This window comes from Leiobunum rupestre, chromosome 4 (assembly GCF_980474605.1).
Source record: "Leiobunum rupestre chromosome 4, qqLeiRupe1.1.hap1, whole genome shotgun sequence".
NCBI lineage: Eukaryota > Metazoa > Arthropoda > Arachnida > Opiliones > Sclerosomatidae > Leiobunum > Leiobunum rupestre.
In genome coordinates this window covers 71,894,773-71,919,509 of record NC_143387.1, presented here as the reverse complement: position 1 = coordinate 71,919,509, position 24,737 = coordinate 71,894,773, and the positions used below count along the sequence as shown (strand labels likewise).

The following is a 24,737-nucleotide window of genomic DNA, read 5'->3' as shown; positions in this document are numbered from 1 at the left end:
TCCAATAGGCGAGTTATAAGTATGAAAATTAAAACAACTTTGTTAAATTTGCACATTTATTTTTATAAAATCAAAAATAGATGTGCAAATTTAACCAAGTTGTTTTAATTTTCATACTTAGAATTAAATTAGTATTAAATCAAAAACAAAATTATTATTAAACGAAGAATGAAATTATTATTAAATAAAGCATGACATTATTATTAAATAAATAATTAAATTAGTATTAAATCGAAAATAAAATTATTATTAAATGAAGAATGAAATTATTATTAAATGAAGAATGAAATTATTATTAAATAAAGAATGAAATTATTATTAAATGAAGAATTAAATTAGTATTAAATTATAAAATAAATTAGTATTAAATTATAAAATAAATTAGTATTAAATTATAAAATAAATTAGTATTAAATTATAAAATAAATTAGTATTAAATTATAAAATAAATTAGTATTAAATTATAAAATAAATTAGTATTAAATTATAAAATAAATTAGTATTAAATTATAAAATAAATTAGTATTAAATTATAAAATAAATTAGTATTAAATTATAAAATAAATTAGTATTAAATTATAAAATAAATTAGTATTAAATTATAAAATAAATTAGTATTAAATTATAAAATAAATTAGTATTAAATTATAAAATAAATTAGTATTAAATTATAAAATAAATTAGTATTAAATTATAAAATAACTTAGTATTAAATTATAAAATACATTAGTATTAAATTACAAAATAAATTAGTATTAAATTATAAAATAAATTAGTATTAAATTATAAAATAAATTAGTATTAAATTATAAAATAAATTAGTATTAAATTATAAAATAAATTAGTATTAAATTATAAAATAAATTAGTATTAAATTATAAAATAAATTAGTATTAAATTATAAAATAACTTAGTATTAAATTATAAAATAAATTAGTATTAAATTATAAAATAAATTATTATTAAATTAAAAATGAAATTATTATTAAATAAAGAATGAAATTATTATTAAATTAAGAATGAAATTATTATTAAATAAAGAATTAACTTAGTATTAAATTAAAAAAATATATTATTGTGCTTTCTCACCAAATGTTCGATTTGTGTAGAAAGCGACTTAAACGCCGGACTATATTTCGGCTTTTGGTGAACTTTTTTTTTCAATCTTTCTTATCTTGGGTTGACAGAAGAAATGCGGGTGTCCTTTCGCGTTATTAGCACGTGTCGAAACTGTTTTAATAATTTAAAATCTGCCATTCGAAAGAGGGTATCAGTCCATTTTAAAACTAGGAGCAAAAATCAAGCAAGTCTAAAAACATCTATTTGAAAAAACCAGGTTTGTTTTAAATCCGCAATTACGCCCACAGCAAACTTAAAATTAAATGTGCACTAAAATAAGATTAAAAATAATTATAAAATGAAGTATTGGGGTAGTGTCATGTAAAAATAGCCGATTATTTTGTTTTCGGATTTCTTTTAAAAGTCTAGTATCTCAACTTGCTTGACATTTGCTCTCAAACCAGTATTTTAAATACTTCATCTTATTACCTAATACAAGAAAAATATTCATCCTGAAAATTAAATGCTAAATTTAATATTAAATTCTTTATTTATGTAAATTGACATATTTTGTAGTTCAGGTATTTATTTTGTAAAAATTACTAGTAATTTTCGTCACGGGTTAGCTGATGCTACACTTTGAACATAGACCAACGTTGAAGCGGCTTATTATGAAATTTCGAAAAAGAGTGTTGTATACGCAGAAATGTTTTACTCAAGTTTTTCAATGAGTATACTTTACAGAATTACACCAAAAACTATACGGCAAAGATGCTTTATCCATTGATGTATTGCAAAAAAAAATTATCTTTTGGATAAATTTAGCGTTAGTTAGGTTAGGTAAGCCAATTTTACAAATGAGCCAATGAAGATTTTCAGTGTACATAGAGCCGCGTAGCGGCCAACACCAGAAGTTCATAAACTACTTGAAGAAGGGACTAGAAAGACTGGATTTATTTACTCTTCGGGAAAATGATTCTGTTGAGCAGATTTTGAAGCGTTGATCTCAATCTCTCTCACGCTCGAGCAGTAAGCTCCTTCCCCCTAAATTTCAATCAAATCAGCCCGGTATCTCATTGGTTCCCTACAACTGACGTCTCCTGACGCGATTGAAGCGCACGCCGATGACGTATTTCTCCCCCCCCCCGTCTCATGGCAAGAAGGAAACAGGACAATGATGTCCAATGAAGCGATGATCTTACGAACATAGTTATTATCCCTAACAGGAGTGCCAGATTATCAACCGAAAACCCGTCAACATAAAATTGAAAAAAAAAGCCCAAAAAACGGCCAATCCTTATTTTGGAAAGCAGACAAGCCAAACAATAAATATAGTTTGTCCCTTAAAATTAGTGAAACCACCATGAAATCAGTTAAATTACTATGAAATCAGTTAAATCACTATGAAATCACTAAAATCACTATGAAATAAGTTAAATCACTATGAAATCACTAAAATCACTATGAAATAAGTTAAATCACTATGAAATCACTAAAATCACTATGAAATCAGTTAAATCACTAAAATCACTATGAAATCAGTGAAATAACTAAAATCACAATGAAATCAGTGAAATAACTAAAATCACAATGAAATCAGTGAAATAACTAAAATCACAATGAAATCACTATGAAATCAGTTAAATCACTAAAATCACAATGAAATCACTATGAAATCAGTGAAATCACTAAAATCACAATGAAATCACTATGAAATCAGTTAAATCACTAAAATCACAATGAAATCACTATGAAATCAGTTAAATCACTAAAATCACAATGAAATCACTATGAAATCAGTTAACTCACTAAAATCACAATGAAATCACTATGAAATCAGTTAACTCACTAAAATCACAATGAAATCACTATGAAATCAGTTAAATCACTAAAATCACAATGAAATCACTATGAAATCAGTTAACTCACTAAAATCACAATGAAATCACTATGAAATCAGTTAAATCACTAAAATCACAATGAAATCACTATGAAATCAGTTAAATCACTAAAATCACAATGAAATCACTATGAAATCAGTTAAATCACTAAAATCACAATGAAATCACTATGAAATCAGTTAAATCACTAAAATCACAATGAAATCACTATGAAATCAGTTAAATAGCTAAAATCACAATGAAATCACTATGAAATCAGTTAAATAACTAAAATCACAATGAAATCACTATGAAATCAGTTAAATAACTAAAATCACAATGAAATCACTATGAAATCAGTTAAATAACTAAAATCACAATGAAATCACTATGAAATCAGTTAAATAACTAAAATCACAATGAAATCACTATGAAATCAGTTAAATCACTAAAATCACAATGAAATCACTATGAAATCAGTTAAATCACTAAAATCACAATGAAATCACTATGAAATCAGTTAAATAACTAAAATCACAATGAAATCACTATGAAATCAGTTAAATAGCTAAAATCACAATGAAATCACTATGAAATCAGTTAAATAACTAAAATCACAATGAAATCACTATGAAATCAGTTAACTCACTAAAATCACAATGAAATCACTATGAAATCAGTTAAATCACTAAAATCACAATGAAATCACTATGAAATCAGTTAACTCACTAAAATCACAATGAAATCACTATGAAATCAGTTAAATCACTAAAATCACAATGAAATCACTATGAAATCAGTTAAATCACTAAAATCACAATGAAATCACTATGAAATCAGTTAAATCACTAAAATCACAATGAAATCACTATGAAATCAGTTAAATAACTAAAATCACAATGAAATCACTATGAAATCAGTTAAATAACTAAAATCACAATGAAATCACTATGAAATCAGTTAAATAACTAAAATCACAATGAAATCACTATGAAATCAGTTAACTCACTAAAATCACAATGAAATCACTATGAAATCAGTTAAATCACTAAAATCACAATGAAATCACTATGAAATCAGTTAAATAACTAAAATCACAATGAAATCACTATGAAATCAGTTAAATAACTAAAATCACAATGAAATCACTATGAAATCAGTTAAATAACTAAAATCACAATGAAATCACTATGAAATCAGTTAAATAACTAAAATCACAATGAAATCACTATGAAATCAGTTAAATCACTAAAATCACAATGAAATCACTATGAAATCAGTTAAATCACTAAAATCACAATGAAATCACTATGAAATCAGTTAACTCACTAAAATCACAATGAAATCACTATGAAATCAGTTAAATCACTAAAATCACAATGAAATCACTATGAAATCAGTTAAATCACTAAAATCACAATGAAATCACTATGAAATCAGTTAAATCACTAAAATCACAATGAAATCACTATGAAATCAGTTAAATAACTAAAATCACAATGAAATCACTATGAAATCAGTTAAATAGCTAAAATCACAATGAAATCACTATGAAATCAGTTAAATAACTAAAATCACAATGAAATCACTATGAAATCAGTTAAATAACTAAAATCACAATGAAATCACTATGAAATCAGTTAAATAACTAAAATCACAATGAAATCACTATGAAATCAGTTAAATAACTAAAATCACAATGAAATCACTATGAAATCAGTTAAATCACTAAAATCACAATGAAATCACTATGAAATCAGTTAAATCACTAAAATCACAATGAAATCACTATGAAATCAGTTAAATCACTAAAATCACAATGAAATCACTATGAAATCAGTTAAATAACTAAAATCACAATGAAATCACTATGAAATCAGTTAAATCACTAAAATCACAATGAAATCACTATGAAATCAGTTAAATAACTAAAATCACAATGAAATCACTATGAAATCAGTTAAATCACTAAAATCACAATGAAATCACTATGAAATCAGTTAAATCACTAAAATCACAATGAAATCACTATGAAATCAGTTAAATAACTAAAATCACAATGAAATCACTATGAAATCAGTTAAATAGCTAAAATCACAATGAAATCACTATGAAATCAGTTAAATCACTAAAATCACAATGAAATCACTATGAAATCAGTTAAATCACTAAAATCACAATGAAATCACTATGAAATCAGTTAAATCACTAAAATCACAATGAAATCACTATGAAATCAGTTAAATAACTAAAATCACAATGAAATCACTATGAAATCAGTTAACTCACTAAAATCACAATGAAATCACTATGAAATCAGTTAAATCACTAAAATCACAATGAAATCACTATGAAATCAGTTAACTCACTAAAATCACAATGAAATCACTATGAAATCAGTTAAATCACTAAAATCACAATGAAATCACTATGAAATCAGTTAAATCACTAAAATCACAATGAAATCACTATGAAATCAGTTAAATCACTAAAATCACAATGAAATCACTATGAAATCAGTTAAATAACTAAAATCACAATGAAATCACTATGAAATCAGTTAAATAACTAAAATCACAATGAAATCACTATGAAATCAGTTAAATAACTAAAATCACAATGAAATCACTATGAAATCAGTTAACTCACTAAAATCACAATGAAATCACTATGAAATCAGTTAAATCACTAAAATCACAATGAAATCACTATGAAATCAGTTAAATAACTAAAATCACAATGAAATCACTATGAAATCAGTTAAATAACTAAAATCACAATGAAATCACTATGAAATCAGTTAAATAACTAAAATCACAATGAAATCACTATGAAATCAGTTAAATAACTAAAATCACAATGAAATCACTATGAAATCAGTTAAATCACTAAAATCACAATGAAATCACTATGAAATCAGTTAAATAACTAAAATCACAATGAAATCACTATGAAATCAGTTAAATCACTAAAATCACAATGAAATCACTATGAAATCAGTTAAATCACTAAAATCACAATGAAATCACTATGAAATCAGTTAAATAACTAAAATCACAATGAAATCACTATGAAATCAGTTAAATAACTAAAATCACAATGAAATCACTATGAAATCAGTTAAATCACTAAAATCACAATGAAATCACTATGAAATCAGTTAAATAACTAAAATCACAATGAAATCACTATGAAATCAGTTAAATAACTAAAATCACAATGAAATCACTATGAAATCAGTTAACTCACTAAAATCACAATGAAATCACTATGAAATCAGTTAAATAACTAAAATCACAATGAAATCACTATGAAATCAGTTAAATAACTAAAATCACAATGAAATCACTATGAAATCAGTTAAATAGCTAAAATCACAATGAAATCACTATGAAATCAGTTAAATAACTAAAATCACAATGAAATCACTATGAAATCAGTTAAATAACTAAAATCACAATGAAATCACTATGAAATCAGTTAAATAACTAAAATCACAATGAAATCACTATGAAATCAGTTAAATAACTAAAATCACAATGAAATCACTATGAAATCAGTTAAATCACTAAAATCACAATGAAATCACTATGAAATCAGTTAAATCACTAAAATCACAATGAAATCACTATGAAATCAGTTAAATCACTAAAATCACAATGAAATCACTATGAAATCAGTTAAATAACTAAAATCACAATGAAATCACTATGAAATCAGTTAAATAACTAAAATCACAATGAAATCACTATGAAATCAGTTAAATCACTAAAATCACAATGAAATCACTATGAAATCAGTTAAATCACTAAAATCACAATGAAATCACTATGAAATCAGTTAAATAACTAAAATCACAATGAAATCACTATGAAATCAGTTAAATAGCTAAAATCACAATGAAATCACTATGAAATCAGTTAAATAACTAAAATCACAATGAAATCACTATGAAATCAGTTAAATAACTAAAATCACAATGAAATCACTATGAAATCAGTTAAATCACTAAAATCACAATGAAATCACTATGAAATCAGTTAAATCACTAAAATCACAATGAAATCACTATGAAATCAGTTAAATAACTAAAATCACAATGAAATCACTATGAAATCAGTTAAATAGCTAAAATCACAATGAAATCACTATGAAATCAGTTAAATAACTAAAATCACAATGAAATCACTATGAAATCAGTTAAATAACTAAAATCACAATGAAATCACTATGAAATCAGTTAACTCACTAAAATCACAATGAAATCACTATGAAATCAGTTAAATCACTAAAATCACAATGAAATCACTATGAAATCAGTTAACTCACTAAAATCACAATGAAATCACTATGAAATCAGTTAAATCACTAAAATCACAATGAAATCACTATGAAATCAGTTAAATCACTAAAATCACAATGAAATCACTATGAAATCAGTTAAATCACTAAAATCACAATGAAATCACTATGAAATCAGTTAAATAACTAAAATCACAATGAAATCACTATGAAATCAGTTAAATAACTAAAATCACAATGAAATCACTATGAAATCAGTTAAATAACTAAAATCACAATGAAATCACTATGAAATCAGTTAAATCACTAAAATCACAATGAAATCACTATGAAATCAGTTAAATCACTAAAATCACAATGAAATCACTATGAAATCAGTTAAATAACTAAAATCACAATGAAATCACTATGAAATCAGTTAAATAGCTAAAATCACAATGAAATCACTATGAAATCAGTTAAATAACTAAAATCACAATGAAATCACTATGAAATCAGTTAACTCACTAAAATCACAATGAAATCACTATGAAATCAGTTAAATCACTAAAATCACAATGAAATCACTATGAAATCAGTTAACTCACTAAAATCACAATGAAATCACTATGAAATCAGTTAAATCACTAAAATCACAATGAAATCACTATGAAATCAGTTAAATCACTAAAATCACAATGAAATCACTATGAAATCAGTTAAATCACTAAAATCACAATGAAATCACAATGAAATCACTATGAAATCAGTTAAATAACTAAAATCACAATGAAATCACTATGAAATCAGTTAAATAACTAAAATCACAATGAAATCACTATGAAATCAGTTAAATCACTAAAATCACAATGAAATCACTATGAAATCAGTTAAATCACTAAAATCACAATGAAATCACTATGAAATCAGTTAAATAACTAAAATCACAATGAAATCACTATGAAATCAGTTAAATAGCTAAAATCACAATGAAATCACTATGAAATCAGTTAAATAACTAAAATCACAATGAAATCACTATGAAATCAGTTAAATAACTAAAATCACAATGAAATCACTATGAAATCAGTTAAATCACTAAAATCACAATGAAATCACTATGAAATCAGTTAAATCACTAAAATCACAATGAAATCACTATGAAATCAGTTAAATCACTAAAATCACAATGAAATCACTATGAAATCAGTTAAATAACTAAAATCACAATGAAATCACTATGAAATCAGTTAAATAACTAAAATCACAATGAAATCACTATGAAATCAGTTAAATCACTAAAATCACAATGAAATCACTATGAAATCAGTTAAATAACTAAAATCACAATGAAATCACTATGAAATCAGTTAAATAACTAAAATCACAATGAAATCACTATGAAATCAGTTAAATAGCTAAAATCACAATGAAATCACTATGAAATCAGTTAAATAACTAAAATCACAATGAAATCACTATGAAATCAGTTAAATAACTAAAATCACAATGAAATCACTATGAAATCAGTTAAATCACTAAAATCACAATGAAATCACTATGAAATCAGTTAAATCACTAAAATCACAATGAAATCACTATGAAATCAGTTAAATAACTAAAATCACAATGAAATCACTATGAAATCAGTTAAATAACTAAAATCACAATGAAATCACTATGAAATCAGTTAAATCACTAAAATCACAATGAAATCACTATGAAATCAGTTAAATAACTAAAATCACAATGAAATCACTATGAAATCAGTTAAATAACTAAAATCACAATGAAATCACTATGAAATCAGTTAAATAACTAAAATCACAATGAAATCACTATGAAATCAGTTAAATAACTAAAATCACAATGAAATCACTATGAAATCAGTTAAATCACTAAAATCACAATGAAATCACTATGAAATCAGTTAAATAACTAAAATCACAATGAAATCACTATGAAATCAGTTAAATAACTAAAATCACAATGAAATCACTATGAAATCAGTTAAATAACTAAAATCACAATGAAATCACTATGAAATCAGTTAAATCACTAAAATCACAATGAAATCACTATGAAATCAGTTAAATCACTAAAATCACAATGAAATCACTATGAAATCAGTTAAATAACTAAAATCACAATGAAATCACTATGAAATCAGTTAAATAACTAAAATCACAATGAAATCACTATGAAATCAGTTAAATCACTAAAATCACAATGAAATCACTATGAAATCAGTTAAATAACTAAAATCACAATGAAATCACTATGAAATCAGTTAAATAACTAAAATCACAATGAAATCACTATGAAATCAGTTAAATAGCTAAAATCACAATGAAATCACTATGAAATCAGTTAAATAACTAAAATCACAATGAAATCACTATGAAATCAGTTAAATAACTAAAATCACAATGAAATCACTATGAAATCAGTTAAATCACTAAAATCACAATGAAATCACTATGAAATCAGTTAAATCACTAAAATCACAATGAAATCACTATGAAATCAGTTAAATAACTAAAATCACAATGAAATCACTATGAAATCAGTTAAATAGCTAAAATCACAATGAAATCACTATGAAATCAGTTAAATAACTAAAATCACAATGAAATCACTATGAAATCAGTTAAATAACTAAAATCACAATGAAATCACTATGAAATCAGTTAAATAACTAAAATCACAATGAAATCACTATGAAATCACAAAAATCACAATGAAATCACTATGAAATCACAAAAATCACAATGAAATCACTGAAATAGCTATGAAATCAGTGAAATCGCCGAGAATCACTATGAAATCCCCAGGAATCCCTATGAATTCACTATTTAATCACTAATAATCTCGACGAAATAACTATAAAATCAATGAAATCCCTTGAAATCTGAAATCAGGTGTACAAATGTTTCCACAGTGGTTAGCCCCTCGGGCCAGATAGACTCGTACGTTCTCAGTAACTTAAATAGGTTCTCGACGACATCAACGAAATATCGGGAACAAGATGACGTCTTACCCCTTTCACACTATCACCGTCGTAAACAAATAAATAACAACAAACAAAACGAGTGGGAAGGAGCCACCCTCCGATAGCGTGCTATAATTGGCTAAATTTCCCCCCTGCCGCCCAAATCTTCGATCAAGCTAATCCGGCGAAATAACCCCCCCCCCCCTTCACTTTTATTTGTATTAAAGGACAGCGCATACATCGGGGGGGGGGTGGAAATCCCCCTTTTCCCTCCCCCTCTCAGTCTCTTCGCCGAGTCCTTATCTCTTCTCTAATGGCTTCCCGGCAAAACATTTCGACGTCTAATTATCCTCCTTCTCAAACCCTCGACGCCACCGACGTCTCAGTCACCGGACAACGACGTCCTCGCAAACCGTACCCGTTCCCCGCCTCGTCCACGAACGGCGAGGTGACCCGCGGCAAATCTAGGCCGTGGAATTCTTTCCCGGTAGGGCTTGGAACGTGCCTGGCATAACCGAAAGATACCGTCAAATGACATTTCGACTTTTTCGGTGGCGTCCCCCTCCCCCCAACCACCCTCTCGGTACAAACGCGCCATTCTACAAGTACCGAACTCGACCAAAAATTTCATCTTTTCTCGTTACAGTCATCACGTTTTATATTTTTATATTTTTTTGTATTTTTTGCGCGGCCGCTATCAGGACACAGCGGAATTAACCAACTGGGCGGGGTGTATGTCAATGGTCGGCCCCTGCCCGACTCGACAAGACAGAAGATTGTCGAGTTGGCACACAGCGGAGCCAGACCATGCGACATTTCCAGAATCCTTCAGGTAATTATCTCAACGGCCGGAGAGAACGGAGATTGTATTTGCCGCTAATGTCCGTCCCATTCGCAGGTGTCTAACGGGTGCGTCTCGAAGATCTTGGGACGCTACTACGAGACGGGTTCCATCCGGCCGAGGGCCATCGGAGGCAGCAAGCCCAGAGTGGCGACTCCCGATGTGGTCACCAAGATTGCCCAGTACAAGCGCGAGTGCCCATCCATCTTCGCCTGGGAGATCCGGGACAGGCTACTGTCGGACAACGTTTGCAACAACGATAACGTTCCCAGCGTAAGTTCACCTTTCCACTTTTCAACACTCGCTAAGATATTCTCCTTTTTGTTCAAACATACGGCTCAGATAAAACCGATGAAGCCACAAGATGGTGTAATTCGGTACTTAGGAACTTCAGAATTATGTAGTGGGTTATCATTACCTTCCTTATAAGAGTAGCAGTTCTTTATAGTTCTTAATAGTGAGTGTAGGGAGCTGTTGGCTCGCGTGGCATGAAGGGCTTGCCACCACCCTCCTACGCGTTGTAACCCGGCCACCTGAATTTATGGCTTTAAAAGTCACTCGATGACTTAGGCCTAAGGTGCCAAGGTGGTGCCAAGGGTATTAGCCTAGCTGATTATTATTAATATTATTATTATCGTAAATTGTTACCAAAAGCGCCAATCCATTTAGCAAATAACTTAAATTACAAACTTGTTGAGGTTAATGGTAATAGTGAGTGTATGGAGCTGTTGGTTCGCGTGGCACGAAGGGCTTTCCACCACCCTCCTACGTATTGTAACCCAGTCACCTGATTTATAGGCTTTAAAAGTAGCTCGATGACTTGGGCCTAAAGTGGTGCCTTGAGTATTAACTTAGCTGATAATTATTTATTATTATTATTATTATAAACACGTGCTTAGGGCATCAAAGAAATTTGTGATTAGAAAATTTAGGATCTGATAATGACCACAAATTTTCGGTAAACTTCAGATTGAAGTCGTTAGGCCTAATACGTTATAATTTGAAAAACAAAATTCCATAATTGATCAATGGGTTCCTAGTCATTTTCGATAATAATTCGAGTTAGAATCATTGTAAATATATTTTCAACAAGGCATGAGGATATTTAATGCTTCCAACGTATTCCAGTCGTAATTCTCAGATATTTGAAAATAATCAGTTAGCCTAAAGCAATCTCAAATTGTATCTGATTCATTATACCGATCTGAACTGATCTGTTTGACACTTTGACCCGTATCAACGGATGTGATAAAATCCTAACGTAAATGCTGATAATATGATATTTGATTGATCATAATTATGTGGACGGATCCGTATACGCAACTGTTATTTGGGAATCGGTCGGGCATCTTTTAGGAGGCATCAAGTCCATAACCATATCACGATCAACCGGTATAAAAAGGTGTCTAAATTCGGATTGGGGTGTGCGAAGATCATAATGGAGACCTACATTCTCGAGAGAATTGTATACAGCGTGTGTGTCTGTGAAAGTTGAACAAGCTTGTAAGCCGGCCGGCTTAAACTCGAGTTGCCTCGAACAGAGCCATTTTGAACTTTTTCTCCGCATTTACGGTTGTCCTTCGGCGGCGCTAGATTGAATGAAAGCGGGCGCGTAGACGCTTTTAACGTCTCCTTTATGGGCCCTTACCATTGACTCGATAGCCTGATTCCCTTCTCGCCGCCGTACAATGCCCCGCGGAGGGACATACAGCCACCGAAATATGTCCGCTTCGCGCGCCTCGCTGCCATCGGTGATTTGTTAGAGGAAATGGTCACCTATTTAGAACTTTATTTCATCCACGCACCCCCGGCCCCCGTCTCCCGGCTTTCGGACCATTTTCAAAGAGCGTTCTCTCTTTTTTATTCCCCTTTGCACCTTTCATCGGGGTCGAATCTGGCCCGGGACAACAAAAAACCGTTTTGGGGAAATCAAGTGATAAAAAGCTGGCTTCTTTCTCGAATGATGTTTTGCAACCTATCTTGACTTTTTGGAAGGGACTCGCTGAAGGGATCGGTGTGGGTCGTAATCGTGTTGTTGCTGCCGCCGCTGTTGGCAATGGCTAGGCGACTTGTTCAGCTCAGTTCCTCAATTTAATACGCAACTTCCTAAAAATCTTCGTTTCTAGTATTAACGCGACAAGTTCAATGTCTAAATAGGTGGTTTTTTTTCGCTTGTCCGGGGACAAAAAGTGTAAACTTTTTACCCTAAGATGTTTTATTCGCCTGTTATCGGGGTAAGATTTACCCTGTCCCGAATTTTGTTCGATTGTTCCAGAGCTCGAAGGTTACACTTTTTACTCCTCCTCGAAAGGAGGTGTAGAGGTAGTAATCTAGCTTTGTCGTCTGCTTAAATTTCGTTTCACGAAAACATGACGGGAAACTTTTTATAAATAACTTTTAACCTTTAACTACTCCCTTCTTACTCCAACTCGTTTCTTTCGTCAAGACAGAATTGAAGTAAAATGAAGTCATATGGCTACACTTTTTAACCTGCTCAAAAAAACCACCTACTATTAGCCTTTTCAGTGAACATAGAGCAGGGTTGGACATAAGGATATTTTTTAGTGGTCAGCCTGACTAGTGAGCCTCCTATTTTAATTTATTTTCGTAGTCACTGCCTAGTGGGGGTAAAAAGGGGGTATAAAAACAAGAAGGACAGCCAATATTTTGCTTTACCCGTCAGAATGAAAATTGGAGTTAATTATCACTCGAGTTAAATGGGATCGATGAATGCTGAATTTATATTATTCGCCATTATTTATGAATATTTACGTAAATTTTTCACTAGTCAAACTGACTGGTGAGCCCCAGATTTCGATTAGTTTTAGTAGTCAGAGCATTTATTATAATAATCAAATGCCGTGACTAGTGCCTTTTGTCCAACCCTGCTTGACGGCCAACGCGTCAAACCCAGAAATTGGGGGATTTTCATTGGCAAAGCAGACTCTTTCTGATTTCTTAGCCACGTAGCTCTATGTAAAGTGGAAAGGCTAACATTTGGAAACAGGTACACCCGCTATGACAACTAGTTTCAAGCGATAGTGAGAACCAGTGGCGATGTCCCCTCGCCCCTTGCTACGCCTCTAGTGTGAACGCGGCTTAAGTTGGCCGAGAGCGGTCCCAAGCCCCGGGAAACTATTTATTTCGGGCCCCAAGAGAACCGCAAGCACCAAAGTTAGCCTTGTTCCAACACGAGCCCCTTATAGCGCGGGTCAGAGTAATTTGTACCTTTCTCTCTTGCCGGGCTTGTAGGTAGATAAATCGAAACTAGAGCGTAATCTATAATGGTTCCCTTAAAACAAATAGCAATAGCCGCTTCAATAAATGCCACTCTCATTTTCTTTCCTTTCACTACGCGCATGCGCGAGTCACTGAATAAAATAGTCACGTGTTTGTGTTAGTTTTATTTGTTGATAGCGCGCGCTCATTTTTTATTTCAGGAGGCGCGTGGGAATTTGAACGAGCCCTTCTGTATTGAAAACTAAGCAGCGCGCTTTAAAATATCACGCTTTTACATGCCTGTCCTGGCTCTCTGTATTACTACTTCTAGGCAAATCGCTGAACAGGTTTTATTTAAGCGCCTATTCTAAAGAATTTTTATGTAAACCAGTTACGATCTATTCATAGAATATATTTTTAAATCATTCGAACAAATATAATTTAATCAGTGATAAGTTAATTAGAATACGTAGTACAATAATTTAAATTATTATTAGAATCTACCTTACAACCATTGTATCAAGGAAATATCGTACAGATCGATCTAATTTTAATTATGAACGTAGTGAAATATGTTTAACAGAGCTCTATTCTGTAGAAATCTAGCGTTTGCTAAAATATTCAACTTTTTTTAGAGAAATCTAGCGTTGGCTAAATTATTCAACCTTTTTAGATAAATCTAGCGTTTGCTTAAATTTTCAACCCTTTGGAGAAATCTAGCGTTTTCTAAAATCTCCAACCATTTTAGATAAATCTAGCGTTTGCTAAAATTTCCAACCGTTTAAGACAAATTTATGGTAAGTTATCGCGTCAGGACAAAACCCACAAACAAACAAAAAAATATTTGCAAGTCCATTAGTAGTCCTTGGTGAGTCAATAACCCATAAATCATCCACCTTTATTCGTACGCGTGTAATCTAAAGGCATTTCCAGGATAAACATCCAGCCACACGTGGAAGCTTCGGTGCTTACGAGAGCCGCTATTACCGACTCTCCACCCGCGTCCGTTCTCTCGCTCCGGGTCTCCTGGAGCCCGCCGGATCCCGGATCCACTCCGGGGCTCCAGCCAATTTGCCAGGGCATCAGGCCGAAGCGAGCGCCGGCCTTGCAATTTGGCCACGCCGCAAACGGACCTTCGCGAGGCTCACGATGGAAGGCTCCATTTTTATCATTGGCTCCATTGATTGAAGAAATCAAAAAACGTGAGGGGGAATTGCGCGGGGGGGAGGTAAAGGACAGATTCGATCTGTACCCCCCCCCCCCCCGTCCGTCCGTCCGTCGTCCTGGCATGGCGTCTTTTTCGACTCTCGGGAAAACAGGACGCTCCCCCCATTATTAAGAGCTTTTAACGCGACCGAAATCGACTGGCGCCGTTCTGTAACGAACTTATAACGCTCGTTCGCTCCCCGACTTGGCCTACAATCTAATTATAAAATGGAAATTAACTTTCCCCCTCGTATTCCCGCCCCCCGGGCGTCCTCAGTCGACGCTCGAAACAGCGGTGACGAAAGCCTGGGACTCTTAATTTGCTACAAGAGGGGGGCGCGTTTGTCAACAAACTGCCCTTTGATTCGACCCCTTTTGCGAGGTCTTTGATTTATGGACAATAACTCTTTCGTCGGTTTTGGGAACTATACCTAGCGCCATCTTTATTTTAACAAATAAACTATAAGTTTTTGTTTGAAGCTGCGATAAAAATAATGTTTGATGACGTTGATTTTAAAGGAAAATAACTGTTAAGTCGATTATAAGAACTATCAAAAATTCGTAACTTAGTGCCATCTGTACAAATAAACTATAGATTTTTAGTTCTATGATCGTGGTAATCAGTTCAATTTGGATGAAATCTTAAATTGTGATCTTGGTAATCAGTTCAATTTGGTTGAAAGCTTAAATTATGATCGTAGTAATCAGTTCAATTTGGTTGAAGGCTTAAATTATGATCTTCGTAATCAGTTCAATTTGATTGAAAGCTTAAATTATGATCGTGGTAATCAGTTCAATTTGGAAAGCTTAATTTATGATCGTGGTAATCAGTTCAATTTGGTTGAAAGCTTAAATTATGATCGTGGTATTCAGTTCAATTTGATGGAAAGCTTAAATTATGATCTTGGTAATCAGTTCAATTTGATTGAAAGCTTAAATTATGATCGTGGTAATCAGTTCAATTTGGAAAGCTTAATTTATGATCGTGGTAATCAGTTCAATTTGGTTGAAAGCTTAAATTATGATCGTGGTATTCAGTTCAATTTGATGGAAAGCTTAAATTATGATCTTGGTAATCAGTTCAATTTGGTTGAAAGCTTAAATTATGATCGTAGTAATCAGTTCAATTTGGTTGAAGGCTTAAATTATGATCTTGGTAATCAGTTCAATTTGATTGAAGGCTTAAATTATGATCTTCGTAATCAGTTCAATTTGATTGAAAGCTTAAATTATGATCGTGGTAATCAGTTCAATTTGGTTGAAAGCTTAAATTATGATTGTGGTATTCAGTTCAATTTGATGGAAAGCTTAAATTATGATCATGGTAATTAGTTTTCAATTTGGTTGAAAGCTTTACTTTTGATCGTAGTAATCAGTTTTTGGTAGAAAGCTCTATTTTTGATCGTGGTAATCAGTTCAATTTGTTTGAAAGTTCTACCTTTGATCGTTGGTAATCAGTTCAAATAGCTTCGGGCTGGTGTATTCTCGCGTGATTCTCAGGTCCGAACGAGACCGTTCCGTTACAAGCCACGTCTGCTCGGGTCCGCGTCGTTGTATCGAACAAATTGAGATGTGATGATGGAGAAACGCTTTTCTTACCTTTTCGGTGTCGTCGACTTTTGACCTTTGTTATTTGTGCGCGCCGCTGTCAATGAATCCGTTCCAGTCTCCCCGAGCAGCGCCGTCCGTTCAGAAGCTTTGTGTCCACCCGACAATGACACTTTCACAGCAGATTTCGCCAAAAGCGACAACGTCCTCCTACGATAGGGGGAAAACGTTCCACAAAAGTGTCAATTATATCGCGACGCCACAGCGACGCGAACCCTTACACGATAACTTCCAACCGATGAACGACCAAAAGCATAGGACCCTTTTTCCTCAATCAAACGCTTTCGAAATCTGTTCCCCTAAAAATCGGAAAGACATACTAAATCATAATAATAATAAATTATTATTAATATATAATATAATATAATATAATATAATATAATATAATATAATATAATATAATATAATATAATATAATATATATTTTAAATATTACAAATAATAGTAAGATATTTAATGAAAATTCACTTTAAAGTATTACAAATAATAATAAGATATTTCATGAAAATTCACTTTAAAGTATTATAAATAATGAAATGAAATGAAAATTCACTTTAAAGTATTATAAATAATGAAATGAAATGAAAAAGTGGTTTAATGTGCATTAAAACAATACAGGGTTGTATCAGCAAGTTACCACACAGTTTGTACTTAGTACACGATATTACAAAAAGTTTAACGATTTCCAAAAATATATAGTTTAAAAAATTGTACATGTCATTTGTGGAAGAAAAAAAACACACAGTAACAATGGAAAATTTCAAAACAATTTAAACAATTTTGAGTGTATTATGAGTATATAAATGAGAGGTTTAATATTCTATTTGTTTTAAATGGGCAATTCTGCAATTATAAATATCAATTTTGTTACTAAATTTATTTACAGTGTTTAGTACTCTATTAATTGGATTTAATTGGCTTTTTTCGGTTTTATACAAATTAAAATTTCTTGTTTTATAATTAGGCACACATAGATTGATATAGGGTAAAAGATTTGAGCATAGTGTAATGTTATTTGTTAGTTTAAACATAAATATTAGCTCGGTTTGCTCACGAACGGTGGAAAGGGTATTTAATCCAATGTCTTTAAGTATATTTTTGTAATTATATCTGCAGTGTTTTCGAAGAAAGAAATAATATAGTTGATCTACAAATTTACGTTGAATTTTTTCTATGTTTAGTAGAAAAAATTCAACCCAAATAATAATAGGATATTTAATGAAAATTCACTTTAAAGTATTATAAATAATAATAAAATATTTACTGAAAATTCCCTTTAAAGCATGCGGTATTACACCCTAAAATTCGATTAAAAATATTACATGATAATTGTTAAATGAAAACTAAAATTTTATAAAATTTATAAAAGTAAAATGTATAAAATAACGATATTGATACCATCTTCGTCTTAAGGGTTTCAAACGATAGAAAAAAATGAAATGGAATTGATTTGAAGCAAAAGCTAAAGCAGATTTGAAAAATGGGCCATGAGATATTTCTTCGCGAGGCTCCCAGTGAATTCTTCAAAAGGCCACAATTGAAAATACATCTCGGAAGGAGAAGGAAGTAGGAGCTATTGAAATAGCGGGACCCCGCTCAATGTCCGTCGCACTATATGGAGCGTGAAGTTCCACGCCTTCTTCATTAGACGAACCGTGGATGGTCTACATCACCACCGCCGCCGTAACAAGGGTGACATTATTTATTTCTCAGCTCGGTTTTGTAAACGCGCGGCTGGGGTGGCACCCATTCTGGTCGCAGCGCCTCCCCATTAGGAAGGGCACCCCGCCAGTTGAGGTGTCAGTGAGGACGTGATTAATGAGGACGCTTTTGGACGGGTACAATACGTTCACCATCATCGCCGATCTACCTTTGAATCGAAGGACCCCGAAAAGTCCTTTCTGGTCCGCCGAGGGGACCACATTTTTCGGCTAAAGACTGGCAACAAACCATTTTTTGGTTCTCATTCGATTATGGTTTTTCAATACAAACATCCCCGCAAAATCCGATTTTACAATAATGACCGTACAATATTATTTCGACTCTCTCTCTCTACGCGGCGGTGCCCATGTGCCCCTTATTTTTCACGGGACGTTTTCGAATAATATATTATCACCAGAAGTATATAATATTCTGTTTTCGAGAAAAGTATTCGTCTAATCTAAACTGATAATGTTATTATTATTATTTTTTAAATATATTATATTATATATTTGTTTGGGGTTTAGCTTTAGTATCCCTTTTCATAATGGACTAATCTACTTATTCGCTAATTTTATCACTCTTCCCAATGCAGTCCATAGCCGTGGTTCCTTTTAACTTGATAACGTTATTAGCTTGAAACATATGTATCGATTTTTTATAATACGATTCGGAAGTAAAATTAACATATTCCAATAAAACTCTATTTTTATTGGATGATAAAATACGCGAAAAAGTAGATTAGTCCATAATTAAAAGGGATAATATATCTAAATCCTAAACAAATTTGAAGAAATTAAAAAAAAAACTTACTAAAAACTCGTACCGATAGGTCTTCGAGCGAATCTCGGATCAAATAGATCTTCGAGTAATAAACTACAAAAAAACTAAATAAAATAGCCAGAAATTCCAACGGTAGACCGGTTTCGTTTTATTTGGAACTCATCAGTACCGTGCGGGAAATCTGGCTGGCGACTGTTATATCGAAAAGAGAAACTAAGCCTAAACATTAAAAATTTCAAAACGCGTTGCATAGCAACGGAAAGCCGAAAAGGGGGGAGTTTCTTCAAATTTGTTTAGGATTTAGATATATTATCCCTTTTAATTATGGACTAATCTACTTTTTCGCGTATTTTATCATCCTTCTCACTGTCCATAGGTGGTCTCTTCTAACTCTATTTTTATTGGGACATTTTAAAAGTATTACAAAGATATTGTATCGAAATTTCCATTTGAAATGGCATTCACATAATTTACGGTCATTGATGGTCATTTGCAATTGCAGTAAAACATTTTACGATCATCGATGACCCTTTGCATATGCAATAAAATAGTTTACTCTCATCGATCGCTTTTTGCATTTGCAATAAAACATTTTACGGTCATCGATAACCCTTTGCATTTGCATTCATATAATTTCCGGTTATCGATGGCCATTTGCATTCATATTAAATACGTAAAAAATCGAATAAATTCTAAATAATAAATAAATTAAAAAAATTCAAGATCAAGATATGCTGATTGATTGGGACCCTAATGGTACCTACACTAAATTTGTACGTATGCCAGCCAAACTCAAGCACGCGATAAAATGAAAGTCGAAAGTGAAGGGAAGACAATAGAGCCTGGGAAGTGGAGACAAAAACTGTGTCATCCGCGACATCTTCCGGGGGAAACGTCACTTTTTCCTCCTCGAGATGATGTATTCCGAGGGAAACCCTGACAGCGGCCAACTTCGGGTTACTTCACTTTCGGCGCCGCCGTGCGCCACCATTATGGTCCTCGGCGAGCCCTGAAAAGCCTTCTCCCGGGCGGAATCGGGGTGCAGCCGACGGAATGCGTTTTAGCGAGATGACGCGTGGCCCCTCCCTCTTCACGTCAATCTCGCGGAGGGACACGCGCACTGGCTCCGTGAGATTCGCACTTTTTGCTTCTTCGACGACGGAATCTCTCTAAAACCGGAACCACGTAACTGACTGAAGGCTCGCTGTTTCCAAAAATTTTGCTTTTTATTCTATAATTTAAATTATGGTAAATAACGACTATTATCGTAAATAATGGTTATTAATTGTATTTTGGTAAATAATGGCAAATAGCGGCGTGCAAATAGTTGCGTTTTGGGAAATAATGGCAAATAACTGGGTTTCGATAAATAATGGTAAATTTTGGGAAATTATGGCAAATAACTGGGTTTTAATAAATAATGGTAAATTTTGGGAAATTATGGCAAATAACTGGGTTTTAATAAATAATGGTAAATTTTGGGAAATTATGGCAAATAACTGGGTTTCGATAAATAATGGTAAATTTTGGGAAATTATGGCAAATAACTGGGTTTTAATAAATAATGGTAAATTTTGGGAAATTATGGCAAATAACTGGGTTTCGATAAATAATGGTAAATTTTGGGAAATAATGGCAAATAACTGGGTTTTGATAAATAATGGTACATTTTGGGAAATTATGGCAAATAACTGGGTTTTGGGAAATAATGGCAAATAGCTGCGTTTTGGGAAATAATGGCAAATAACTGGATTTTGCTAAATAATGGTAAATTTTGGGAAATTATGGCAAATAACTGGGTTTTGGGAAATAATGGCAAATAGCTGCGTTTTGGGAAATAATGGCAAATAACTGGATGTTGCTAAATAATGGTAAATTTTGGGAAATTATGGCAAATAACTGGGTTTTGGGAAATAATGGCAAATAGCTGCGTTTTGGGAAATAATGGCAAATAACTGGATTTTGCTAAATAATGGTAAATTTTGGGAAATTATGGCAAATAACTGGGTTTTGATAAATAATGGTAAATTTTGGTGAATAATGGCCAATAGCTGCGTTTTGGTAAATAATGGTAATTAATGGCATTTTGCTAAATATTGGTAAATTACTGTAAATATTAGTTAATAATGTTAATTAATGGCATTTTGCTAAATATTGGTAAATTACTTTAAATATTAGTTAATAATGGTAATTAATGGCATTTTGCTAAATATTGGTAAATTACTGTAAATAATGGTAAATTTCTATAAATATTAATAAATGATAAATAACGGTTTTTTGGTAAATAATTATAAAACATTGTAACGGGAGTTTGGCAAATAATGGTGAATAAGGCTACTTAGGTAAATAACGGTATATTCTTAATTAAGACTACTTTGGTACATTATGGTAAAAACAGTAATTGTAGGTAAATAGTGAACAATAGTAAATATTGGTAAATGAAAATAAATAATGGTACGTAATGGTTAATAATGTTAAATAACGATAAATAACGTATTGGTAACTAATTTTAAATCACCACTTGGGTAAATAGTTATTAATATTATGTTTGAAAATATTAAGAAATCAAAAACTAACAATTTAAAATTTGTATGTCACATACCAGTTTTTGGCCTTAACTCTAATTCAAACATACTTAATCTGGGTTTTATATCGGAAAAGACTGTAATACGTATAAAATATACTTCTGACAAAATCGGTAAAAAAATCCGATATAAATCGAATAAATCTGAAAATCTGAAACTTTTCGAAAAATACGGTAAATAGCAATTGAGAAATTTAATTATCGAGACTCGTGGATTCCCAAAACAATTAACTTCCGAGGAAGGGGTCCGGGTTGCCAGAACAGTATCGAAAATTGGAATTTCCCCAGCACGAGGAAAACTATTTCCCGAAAAACCAATAAAATTGTAAGGAAGAATTCGATTCGAAAGTCTGGGGCGCAACTAGGATTTGAAGCGCCATTCAAAAACAAAAGCGAAAAGCTTTCAATAATACGAAAGCGCGAAATCCCTGCTGGTCGCGAAAAAGGAGATAGGTTTCGCGCGCCTCCTATAATACGTATTGCGCCGCCATCTAGATTTATTCAAAATAGTCTTATATACGGTTGGCGGCGGTGGCGGCGGTCGGATCATCGAGGTATTTTGCAAACCAAATATATCGGCTGGGGAGATGGTTCGCGCGCCGAACGCCAGGGGTCTCAAAATCCAATTCGCTCCCGAAATTTGCATGACAAGCGGGGCTATTAAACGCCGAGGCGACCTTTCGTTTTATATCGCGTCCGGGAACGTGGACTTTTCAACCGCGCCGCCTACCGGGAAAAAAAAGACTGGTCGAAAATTAGATTAAGGGTTTTTGATACATTTTCTACTCCGACACCCGTTTAATTAGAACTAATTTTAATTGGAAGTGATTGACGAATGACGAATTTTTATGAATAATAAATAAAGTTTTTAAAATTAATACAAGTAATATAATACAAAATAAGAAGTTGGACACCAATTCAAGATTAACGTTACAACTTACCAGTGCCATACTTTCAGAGTACCCATTCGTAGTTCCAATAAAATGTTTCATAAAATTTAAGGTATCAACAATGATAATAAATTTGAGTACAAAGTTACAACCATTGAGTTGGGAATATTAATCTAGAGGTCCAATCGAAACGTCGGATTTCAGTATTTTGCGAAACAAGTTTTTAAAAATAAGAATACTGTCGTCTGCTCCCATCGGCGTCCCAAATGACGAGAAAACGTTATCATTCTACCCGTGGCGCCGTCTATCTCTCAATGATTCGTTCAAATAAGACGCGTTTTCAAGCAAAAAGATTTTTTTTCTTCAAAATAATGGATGGCGCCACGGGTCATATGATAACGTTTGCTCGTCATTTTAGAGCAGACGGCACATTCGTATTTTTCAAAAACTTGTTTCGCGGGGAGCAGATTTGATTGGATCTCTAGATTAATATTCCCAACTCAATGGTTACAACATTGCAAAATAAAACTAGACGCGTTCTTTCCGTTAAATCTAAGCAGACGGTGAAAATGAATGAAAGAAGGGTTAGAAATATGTAAATTGTTTACGATGGTGCGCTGATCCTCTTTAGTCCCATCAAAACGCGAGTCACAGCTGTATAAAATGGGATAGTTATGTTATATATAATTATTATATTATATTATTATTATATTATTGTATTACATTTTTACTGAGAGCCATGATTTCATGAGAGACTAAACATTTTTATTATTATTACTATTACTATTAAGTTATTTAGCCTAATACGCGCTCTTTGTCTCTTAGTCAGTGTGTTTGAAATTAATATAAAATGTTTAATACAAATTATGGTATTTACAAAGATAATACATTTGAGTACATAGTTACAGCACCGTAAAATAAAACTATATAGATGCAATCTTTCCGCTAAAGTTAAGCAGACGACGCAAATGAGAGAAATAACTGCTAGAAATATGGGAATTGTTTACGATGGTGCATTGATCCTCTTTAGTCCCATCAAAACGCGAGCCATTTCATTAGAAATCATACAGTTTTGTTGGTATTATTAGGTTATTAAGCCTAATACGCGCTCTTTGTCTCGTCGTCAGAGCTAGCACGTGCAGGAACCTTGCCGAGGCGTAGGACCGCGGGCAGTTAATTTGGATTTATAAGTTGCGCACTTTATCGCTAGAGGCACTTATTTTTTAGGGTATGGCGTCAATTCTACACCACCTACACATAGCTATAAGCAGGGCCATAAGAAACTATACTGAAACGCTTATAAAACCCAATTAATAGAGAAGTTAAGCCAGCAACAGAAAATGTCCAGAAAACGTGAAGATGAAACTTGTAGAAGGTGCACACAAATGTACGTCTACAATCCTACAAGTTCCCCCTACACGTTTTCTGGCGGTGGCTTAACCTGTCTACTATCAGTAGAATCCACAATTAATCCGCTAAATTTAAAACTCGGTTATGAAACTGTAGGAAAACGAACAGAGACAATGTGAGTAAAACGTGCAGTCTGAACTGCGTAAGAAATCGGTTAGACGTCGTAACAGATGATGGCCACCGAATGCAACATCACTTTTCATTTACCCCACGACAGTAACGCAGTCGCGTAACGAAGGGTTTGAGGGAGGAGACGGGCCTCGGGGTTGATTCTGGCGGTGCT

General features: G+C 32.4%; 1 protein-coding gene across 1 annotated transcript in view; it reads left to right on the top strand.

Moving 5' to 3' along the window:
• LOC149948961 (paired box protein Pax-6-like) overlaps positions 1–24,737 on the top strand; it is a 64,000-nt gene that overhangs the window by 17,923 nt on the left and 21,340 nt on the right. Inside the window, exons 3-4 of the mRNA XM_090172859.1 lie at positions 10,914–11,044; positions 11,111–11,326. Of these exons, the coding sequence (XP_090028985.1) occupies positions 10,914–11,044; positions 11,111–11,326 (347 nt within the window). The remainder of the gene's footprint in view (positions 1–10,913; positions 11,045–11,110; positions 11,327–24,737) is intronic.